We start from the raw sequence: 10,498 nt of genomic DNA on the forward strand, positions 1-10,498 counted from the left end.
CTTGCCAGCTTTTGCTCAGAATACAACTTGGAGTGATTACATATGATTGCAGTGTGGAATACTATAGTTTATCAGTGGGACTTCAGGTTATTTCCAGTTTTTTGCCATATGTTTCTGTGAACATCTTCCTGTATGGATCTTTCCATGTTTGTCTGGTTTATTCATTCGTTCAAACCATGTTTATTTAGAGCCTACCATGTGTGTAGCACCATTATAGGCACAGGGGCTGCACAGGGATATTAGCAGGGAGCTGGATGGGAAGTGGAGCAGCTGGGACTCAAACTGGCACCCATATGGCATCCTGGCACTGCAGGTGGTGGTTTTACCCACTGTGCCACAGTACCAGCCCCTATTTATTTATTATTTAAAAGGCAAAGAGACACAGAAAGAGATTTTCTACCCTTGGTTCACTTTCTTTTTTTTTTTTTCTTTTTTTCTTTCTTTTTTTTTTTTTTTTGACAGGCAGAGTTAGACAGTGAGAGAGAGAGAGAGAGACAGAGAGAAAGGTCCTTCTTTTTCTGTTGGTTCACCCCCCAAGTGGCTGCTACGGCCTGTGCATTGCAGCCGGTGTGCTGCGCCAATCCAAAGCCAGGAGCCATGTGCCTCCCCCTAGTCTCCCATGTGGGTGCAGGGTCCAAGGACTTGGGCCATCCTCCACTGCCTTCCCGGGCCACAGCAGAGAGCTGGACTGGAAGAGGGGCAACTGGGACAGAATCCAGTGCCCCAACTGTACCAGAACCTGGGGCGCTGGTGCCGCAGGCAGAGGACCAGCCTAGTGAGCCGCGGTGCCGGCCTTGGTTCACTTTCTAAAAATGCTGGCAATAGCCAGGGCTGGGCCAGGCTGAACTCAGGAGACTGGAAGTCAATGTTGAGTTTCCTGCATGGGTGGCAGGGACCCACAATACTTGAGCCATCACTTGCTGCTTCCACAGGTGTACATTAGCAGGAACCTGGAATCAGAAAGAGTCAGGACTTGTACCTAGAAATTTTTTTTTTTTTTTGACAGGCAGAGTGGACAGTGAGAGAGAGACAGAGAGAAAGGTCTTCCTTTTGCCGTTAGTTCACCCTCCAATGGCCGCTGCGGCTGGTGCACCACGCTGATCCGATGGCAGGAGCCAGGTACTTATCCTGGTCTCCCATGGGGTGCAGGGCCCAAGCACTTGGGCCATCCTCCACTGCACTCCTGGGCCACAGCAGAGAGCTGGCCTGGAAGAGGGGCAACTTGGACAGAATCCGGCACCCCAACCGGGACTAGAACCCGGTGTGCCAGCGCCGCAAGGCGGAGGATTAGCCTAGTGAGCCGCGGCGCCGGCCCTGTACCTAGAAATTTAAATATGGTACACAGGTGTCCCAGTTAGCTTTTTCTTTTTTTATTATAAAGATTTATTTTATTTATTTGAAAGAGTTACAGAGAGAGGTAAAGAGAGAGAGAGAGAGAGAGAGAGAGAGAGAGAGAGAAGTCTTCCATTTGCTGGTTCACTCCCCAAATGGCTGCAACAGCTGGAGCTGAGCTATACAAAGCCAGGAACCAGGAGCTTCTTCTGGGTCTCCCATGTGGGTGCAGGGCCCAAGGACTTGGGCCAACCTCTGCTGCTTTCCCAGGCATATTAGCAAGGAGCTGGAACAGAAATGGAGCAGCCAGGACTCGAACCAGTGTGCATATGGGATGCTGGTATTGGGGGCCAGGGCTTTAACCTGCTGGGCCACAGGGCTAGCCCACCAAATCAGCTTTATAACTGCTGTGCTAAATGCTCACCTCAACATATCTTTTAGAGTTCTGCTTGGAAGGTCATTTCTAATTGGAAAATTATAAAAATATTTACCTTTTTTTAAATTTATTCATTTATTTGAGAGGCAGAGAGAGAGAGAGAGAGAGAGAGAGAGAGGTCTTCCATCCACTGGTTCACTCCACAAATGTCCACAACACAGGAGGTGGTCTGATCCAAAGCCAGGGGTCTGGAGCTTCTTCCAGATCTCCTATGTCGGTGCAAGGGCCTAAGCACTTTGGCCATCTTCTGCTGTTTTCCTGGGCCATAGCAGGGAGCTGGATCAGAAGTGGAGCAGTCAGGACTCAAACTGGCGCCTACATGGGATGCCGGCACTGCAGGCGGTGGCTTTACCTGATATGCCACAGTGCCAACCTCTATTATTAGTTTTTAAAAGATTTGTTTATTTTATTTGAAAGACAGAGTTAGAGAGAGAGGTCTTCCATCTGCTGGTTCACTCCCCAAATGGCTACATCCCTTGGAGCTGGACTGGTCAGAATCCAGGAATCTGGAGCTTCTTCCAGGTCTCCCATGTGGGTGGCAGGGGCCCAAGCACTTGGGCCATCTTCTGTTGCTTTACCAGGGTCATTAGCAGGGAGCTAGATTGGAAGTGGAGCAACCAGGACTTGACCTAGTGCTCATATGGGATGCCAGCATCACAGGTGGTGGCTTTACCTGCTACACCACAGTGCTGGCCCAGAAAATTATTTTAAATCCCACTTTTCATACCTATTTATTCCATTCATACAGATCTTCATAATTCAAAGGGGTTTGTAAGAAAATTGTGTTATGTGCTGTGTCACAGCATGACATGTGCTGTGATGAAAATGGGTTTTCTATTCATGAGATTGAAGTAGGCATGTGTGATAGCCTTTTGGGTGTTAAAAGGCCTTTGGGGGGGCAGGTGCCCTAGGAGTGCATTTTGCTCTCTTAGGAGGCTGCTGCACATTTAGTTCAACCTTGAGAGTACGGGCTCAGTGCGAACTCTGGATGAAGCCCACGGTTTCATTTTTATTTGCCAAAGAAGTGGATGTGAGAAGCACCATAATCCTGTCCCAGAGTTGACCACTCGAGGGTGCTGCTGGGACTGCTAAGGCCCCTCCAGGCCAGAATGGCCGGCACCCAGGGTGACCCCTACTTCTTGGGCCGGGTCTTGGTTTTCATTAGCTTGTCCTGTTTCTCAAAGGTTCTACTCATTTGCACGTTGCTGGAAAGGCCAGCTGGTGTCACCTTTGTGGAAGGCAGCTTGGGAGTGTCTGTCAGAGTAACTACTGCTGTGTGTGCCTGAGCGGCTCTGTTCCTGGAGACTTCCTCTGTGGGCATACTTGTGCGTGTGCAGCGTGCTCAAGGCCTCCTTTGCAGCACTGTTTGCAGAAGCAAAGTGTCCTTCAATGGAGGACTGTCTAAACCAAAGAGGGTGTATTTATGTGGTGGAATAAGATACGCAGCCTTATATAAAACAGTGAGGGTGCTTTTCAGATACTGACATCAAATGATAATTTGTTAAATCAAAAAAATGAAGTTAAGAAAAAGGTCCTGTCTCTAGAATGCAGCCATTATGTAAAAATGGGACAAAACATATACATATCTGCTTAAATATATATAAAAATCTCTGGAAGAATGTACAAGAATATGTGATGAAACGGGGCCGGCGCTGTGACACAGTGGGCTAAAGTCTCTGCCTGTGGGGCTGGCATCCCATGTGGGCACCGGTTCGAGTCCTGGATGCTCCTCTTCCAATCCAGCCCTCTGCTAAGGCTTGGGAAAGCAACAGAAGATGGCTCAAGTGCCTGGGCCCTTGCACCCATGTTGGAGACCCGAAAGAAGCTCCTGGCTCCTGGCTTTGGATCAGCTCAACTCCAGCTGTTGCTGCCATTTGGAGAATGATCCAGCAGATGGAAGACCTCTCTCTCTGTCTCTCCCTCTGTTATTCTATCTCTCAAATAAATCTTTTTTTAAAAAAGTATGATGATAATGACATTGTAGAAGGCAGTAGAGTGAGCGTGAGAGAGGAGCAGAGGTGTTAGCCTAGCAGTTAGGACACTGGTTAGGGCACCCATGTCCTGCATAGGAGGACCTGGGCTTGATCCCTGGCTCTGCCTCCCAATTCCAGCTTCCTGCTAGTGTGCACCCAGGGAGGCAGCGGTGGTGGCTCGACTAATTTGAGTTCTTGACACTCAACATGGGAGGCCTGGATTGAGTTTCTGGCTTCTGGCCCAGCCTGGCTGTGTCAGCATTGGGAAGTCACAGTGAAAAGAAGTGCTGTGTGTGTGTGTGTGTGTGTGTGGATTAAAGTGAGAGAAAATTCACTGTCACTTTGAACTCAGAACCTTGCAGATGTACAGGGACATCACAACCCACGCAGGGCCATCAGGGGCATCACTGGTTTGTGCTCGCTGGGCATCTTTACAGCCACATGGGGCTGGCTACTCTGTGAAACACTATTTAGTAACGATGGAGGAAAGCAAAAAAGCTCGACCAGTAAAGCCGGGTATTATCACGGATGTCTTGGAAAGCTTTGTGCGTGAGTGTGTTTTAAACAGAGATGCATTATGATGGCCGTGGTCATTGTAACTGCCCCCTCCTACAACACAGGTTTTCCTCTTTGTGTTTCCTTAGACGCCCTCCTGCCAAGCGGCCCAACTACGTTAAGCTGGGCACTCTGGCACCTTTCTGCTGTCCATGGGAACAGTTGGCTCAAGACTGGGAGTCGCGAGTCCAAGCCCAAGATGAGTCTTCCATCGCTTCATCTCCAGATGGCGAGGAGAGCGACTTGAGCAGCGGTGATGAGGTGCTTGGTGCTGCCGAGCCTGCGACTGGTCCTCAGCTCTCTGATGACGTGGGGACGTCTGCCTTTGACCCCAAGGAGCCAGAGGAAGGCATGGACACAGAGTGCCAAGTCCAGGCAGGGCCCGAGAGGGTCAAGGACCTTGGTTCCGGTGAGAACTGTGCTGCCGCCCCTGGAGGTCAGCTCTGTGTTCTTAGGTAAGTGTAGGCCATCTCTGGATACATTTGGGTTGTTTATTTTAATATGGAACAAGCAACAGGGCATAAAAGTTACCACTGATCCTTTATGAAAAACCCATGTTTTTGTCTTGTTAGAAGGGAAAGTCAAGAGAAACCACTTACTAATATTTGATTTGGGTGTATGATGCTAAGTGAGGAAATGATTAAAAGTGTTGTCATCAGGGGCCGGTGCTGTGGTGCAGTGGGTTAAGTCGGTATCCCATATGGGCACCAGTTCCATTCCCGCCTGCTCCATTTCGAGTCCAGCTCCCTGCTAATGTGCCTGAGAAAGCAGTGGAAGATGGCCCAAGTGCTTTGGCCCCTGCACCTACGTGGGAGACCTGGAGGAAGCTCTTGGCTCCTGGCTTCGGCCTGGCCCAGCCTTGGCAGGTGTGGCCATATGGGGAGTAAACCAATAGATGGAAGTTTCTCTCTGTGTAATTCTGACTTCTAAATAAATAAATAAAATGTTGTCATCAATAGATCCAAACTCAGGAGTTTTTTTCTCTGACCTATTTCATTTAGTGTGCTCACAAAGAACCCGCATGGGTGCAAGCTCAGGTAGTAAAAAGCCCCTGGATACCTGAGTCAGTGCCCTGTGCTCTGGGTCACTGGATTAGATGGATTTGTGGTAAGTTAGCACCCCGCAGTGTAGTGTTGTCACATCCTGCAGGCTACCATGTAAAATGCTCACGGCTACTGAGCTCTGCTCCACAGCTACCCTAGGTTCTGTGCCCGTGAGTTCATCTATTTATTTTAAAAGATTTTATTTATTTTAAAGTCAGAGTTACAGAGAGAGAGGGAGAGACAGAGAGAGGTCTTCCATCTGCTGGTTCACCCCCTCCCCCAGGTGGCCACAATGGCCAGGGCTGGGGCAGGCCAGAGCCAGGAGCCAGGAGCTTCTTCCAGGTCTCCCACATGGGTGCAGGGGTCCAAGCACTTGGGCCATCCGCTGCTGCTTTCTCAGGCCATTGGCAGGGAGCTGGATCAGAAGAGGAGCAGCCGGGACGCGAACCAGCACCCATATGGGATGCCGGCACTGCAGGTGGCAGCTTTATTTGCTACACCACAACACTGGCCCCAACTCTTGAGTTTTTAAGAAAAGTGCTCATCCCTCTTACTTACTTTTCTGAAGAGTAACCTAATTTCATACCCTTCTGTCTTGTTCAACGTAAACTATGCCTAAAGTTTTCCCTCCCTGAATCATTAGCTCCTCTTTATTTTCATGTTTTCACTGTGGTGGCAGCCCTAGATCCTGGCCCACTGCCTTACTTTTCTGTGCCTTCAGTGTCTTTATTTTTTAGCCCTTTATTTCAGGATGGTAGACAAATAAAAAGAAAAATGAGTATCCAAATGTATTCATGTGGACTTTTGATTATTAAAATGATCATAGTGTTGATACATTCCAACATATAGTAGGAAACCAAATCAACACTAGCAATGTCTCATTTTCTAATGGCATGTTTTATGTTTTTTTTTTTTTCTGAACAAAATATCCCCAAATGTGTGTCTTCCACTTTATGTAGGAGTAGAAAATTACTGAAGCGCCTGTCAGCCTGGTGTGGGCCCAGTTCTGAGGACGGTCGGGCAGCCCGGCGGGCTCCCTGCAGACGCCAGGAGGAGCTGAGCAGAGAGGCCTGGCTGCCCATCTTGGAGCACTTCCCCAGGGCCCTGGTGTGGGTCAGCCTGTCCCTGCTCGGGAAGGGCAGTCCGGAGCCGCACACCATGATCTGTATCCCAGCTCAGGAGGACTTCCTGCGGCTCCGTGAGGATCGCCGCTACTGTGGGCCCCAGGAGCCCAAGCACCGCGACCCGTTCAAGAGCAAGATCCTGAAGCAGAAGGAGAAGAAGAAACTGGAGAAGAGGAAGCAGCGGGGATGTGCCACGTCCATGGACCTGGCTGGGGAGGATCCCGTGGCCAGGCCGGAGGCTCTGCCCCTGGGGCTGTGGTCAGGCCCTCTCCCAGCAGTGACCACACACTGCTCCAGAGTTCTCCTGGGCTTTGTCACTCAGGGGGATTTCTCCATGGCTGTGGGCTGTGGAGAAGCCCTGGGGTTTGTCAGTTTGACGGGCTTGCTGCACGTGCTGGCCAGCCAGCCGGCAGCTGAGCGGGGCCTGGTGTTACTGAGGCCCCCTGCCTCTCTGCAGTATCGGTTTGCACGAATTGCAATTGAGGTGTGAGTGTAGGTTCACAGGCCAGCAGGGCATAGATAACTTTGTCTGCCAAGTCTCTTCAGGGACTTTCCCTTTCTCTGTCTTCTGTTTTAAAATATCACGTGAAATTCCTTGAAAACAAGAATAAAAATGGTATATTATGCAAAGGACAAAATCACATCATTCCAGTAACATCATGGATATCCATCTTTGCCTGTCCTTGCTGGAATACTTGCGAGTTATTTGGCCTGTGTGGCCACAAGCTGTTGTGGTCTGATCTCTTCGTCTGTGCAATGCTTGTTGAAAGTCGTTAGCACCCCTGTCTTTTTTGGTCTCCTTTATTTTGTTAAGAACAAGGAGCTGTCAGTCTTTTTGAAAAACCTTGTGGTCATGTGCCTCAGCAGCAACAGCTGTTTCATGATTGGACCGTTAGAGAGTAGGAGGCTGTAAACATTAAGAGTCTGTACCTGAGCTATGGGTTATGTTCTGCACTGAGAGTGTGCGAGACCCTTGCTCCATAAGGAAAGGAACCAAGGACTGCGCATTGCTGCTGGTTTGCAGGCAGGCAGGTGTGCAGCAGAGGTGCTGGGCTGGAAATAGAATGAGGGGCCTAGGACTTTATGACCCTTTGACCTCTTCACATGGACCTACACATGGTCCCAGGACTTACCTAATTGTTTTAAGTGAAACATTAATTGTTTTGTTTCTGCAAAGCATTTTTCAAAGCCATAGAGAGCATTTCTCAGCATATGTTCTGTGAAATGTGTTGCCTAGGAAAAAGAAAGATTCCATGGTGAGGTTGATTTTTAGGTTACTCTGAGTTAAACAAAGCTAGGCATTTGTTTATTAAAGAACCTCTGGAACCTTCCGTGTAATCATGTGTATTGTGAATCTCCAGGAAATAGATATTAGTGTAGAAGACTTTCTAAATCTTCTGGACCCCAAACTCCTTTTACGAGGAGCACTTTGTAAGATCGGTGTTCTTAGGAAGCCACTGTGGGCAGTGTGGCTTGTGTGGTGCGATAGCTACCTCTGCAGGGTGACAACCAAAACCACCAGCTGCTTTTTAGCACCAGTGCAGCCACACTGTCCACCTGGAGTCTGAGCAGGGTAGAAAAGACAGGGCTCATCCTGTCCCAGAGGAAGCGTGAGCTCATCAGTGCTTTTTTTTTTTTTTAAACTTGTAGATAAATTCAGTGGCCCATCAACTTTTTGCTGCCATGTACGAGGGTACTTCAAGAAATTCACGGAAAAATGGAACTAAAAGATAAGCTTGTTTGAATGAATTTTTTTTTTAAATCCATGTGCAGTTTTCTCATAATAAGCTTTTCCCATGGACTTGTTGAAGACCCCTCATATGTCTCACTCATTCTTCAGTCCCTTAACTTTCCTGTCCTAAATTTCCAGCAGAGTCTGAGTATGCCTTTTTTTTTTTTTTTTTTTTAACTTTAAATGTGTAGTTCAGCATTATTTCATGTGAACCAGTTGGGTTTCTGCAGTAGCATTTGGTAGTAAGCGTCTTTGGGGGTTGCTGAGTTGGGGGAAGGATACAGGAAGCATCAGAGCCGGCAGAAAGCACCCTGAGCAGGTGGCGTGTCTGATGTTTTCCCTCTCACCCTGCCTCTGGATGTCTGTGTCCATCCCAAACAAGATGGAGGAAACAAGTGGAACTGAGTGGTGTCTGTAAACCGAATAAAAATGTCACCTGATGTTCAGTAGTGGATATTTTTTGGCCTGCTTCTCATTTGTTTTCTGGGCTCTAAGCCACTTCATCTGCAGCTCATCTTGCTTAGTGACAAAGTCTCAGCTCGTGTGTGGTCACCTCACCTCATCTGGTACAGCACCTGGTGGGCCCAGATGCCCCGCCCTCCTTATAGCACACAGGGTAGGTACATTTGCAGTTACTCTGCCTTGAGTGATCTAGTGGAGGTCAGAGAGCTTGCACTGTTGTCCAACCAGAATTTCCTATAGTGTCTTCCTGGGAGCACTAGACCCCAGAGGGGTTCCCTTGAGAAAGGTGTCCCATGCTAAATAAATCCGGGAAAAGCTATATCCAGCCACCTCCTGTTACAGATTCACAGTGACTGTTAGCACAGTCCAGGCTCTGCACACTTGGCTCCTATAAGCAACAGAACTGATTTTTTTTCTGTGTGTTTATGCTTTGCTTTTTGAAATATTAGCATAAGTAATATTGCCTATCAGTCATCCATATTCATCATAGAAAAATTTGAAAATGAAGACCAGCAACAGCACCACCGTTTAAATCACCTGGGTTTTCACTTCCTGGATGTAACCACTTACTTTTCCGGTACATTCCTTTGTAGGCAGTCAAGTGTGTGTGTCGGGGGCAGTTTTAAGAAAAACACATGGAGGCCTGCATTATGGCTCAGTGGGATAACTCGCCGCTTGTGACACCAGATCCCATATCAGAGTGCCAATTCGAATCCCGCTGCTGTATTTCTGATCCAGCTCCTTGCTAATGCACCTGGGAAAGCAGCAAAGGATGGTCCAAGTACTTGGGCCCCTGCACCCATGTAGGAGACCTGGAGGAGGCTCCTGGCTCCTGGCTTTGGATCAGCCCAGCTCTGGCCATTGTGGCCATTTGAGGAGTGAACCAGCAGATGGAAGACCTCTCTCTGTCTCTCCTCTCTGTAACTCTGTCTCTCAAGTAAATAAATAAATCTTTAAATTAACACACACACACACACACACACACACACACAAACCTGTATGGTGCAGGGGCAGCTTCAGTGCCTGTTCCTTGTGGAGCTTGATTAGCAGGAACCCTCGTGTCAAGTCTTTTATTGAAAATGGGAAGTCAGTAGCTAGAGGCACACCCGTGCTAGATGTAGCATTGTTATCTGGGCTACCACCTGCCTGAGCTGAGTTCTTTCTTCCCAGGCAGCAGGCAGTGAGGGGCAGTGGACACGCTATAGGCACTTCTGGGTAGTCCTAACTGGTCTGCCCAGGGCCTGTTGATCGGAGGTCTGGGGAGCACAGTGCTAGTTCCAGGCCTGGGCTGTGGTTACAGGTCCCATGGTTACGTGAGTCTGGTCCCTGCAGGCCTCGTCAACAGACAGGACCTCAGGAGCCGCCTTTTCTTTAGAAACGGGCTTGTAAGTCAGAATTGCCTGATAGCCCAAGCTTCACTCCGGAAATCAGTCTTGGGTTGGCCCAAGTATTGGTATTTCTTAAAAGCTCCCTAGGCTGTTGTGACGATGTGTGGCTCAGTCTGAGAACCTGCTCCAGGAGGCTGGACTCCTTGAGCCTTCTGCACCTTGGGGAGGTGTGAATGAGTAACGAGGAGGTGGAAACCTTATAATTTTTGTGCCTTTAACAGGCCTGCTTGCCAATATGAAACAATATATTTCTGTAACATCGGCTCAGGGGGTCTGCTGACTGCATTATGAGACATCCAGGTGGGAACTTAATGAGAACGATGTGTTGTGGGCTGGGTGGCCCAGAGGAGGGGCCTCCACCTGGGAAAGAGGCCTGGTCTTGAGAAAGAAAACAGCCTGGCTCATTACTCGTATAGCCTTCACTACTTGAGAATATCAAATGAAGACTTTTTT

At 48.7% G+C, this 10,498-nt stretch overlaps 1 protein-coding gene across 2 annotated transcripts in view; it reads left to right on the plus strand.

Moving 5' to 3' along the window:
- POP1 (POP1 ribonuclease P/MRP subunit) overlaps positions 1-8,649 on the plus strand; it is a 40,291-nt gene extending 31,642 nt beyond the window's left edge. For both annotated transcript variants that reach the window (XM_008255786.5, XM_089336367.1), the window contains 2 exons: positions 4,386-4,751; positions 6,299-8,649. In XM_008255786.5, the coding sequence (XP_008254008.4) occupies positions 4,386-4,751; positions 6,299-6,953 (1,021 nt within the window). In that variant the 3' untranslated portion in view covers positions 6,954-8,649. The remainder of the gene's footprint in view (positions 1-4,385; positions 4,752-6,298) is intronic.
- The last annotated feature ends 1,849 nt before the right edge of the window (positions 8,650-10,498 follow it).

Source organism: Oryctolagus cuniculus, chromosome 6, assembly GCF_051225735.1.
Source record: "Oryctolagus cuniculus isolate XC-2025 breed Fujian yellow rabbit chromosome 6, ASM5122573v1, whole genome shotgun sequence".
NCBI classification, from domain to species: Eukaryota; Metazoa; Chordata; class Mammalia; order Lagomorpha; family Leporidae; genus Oryctolagus; species Oryctolagus cuniculus.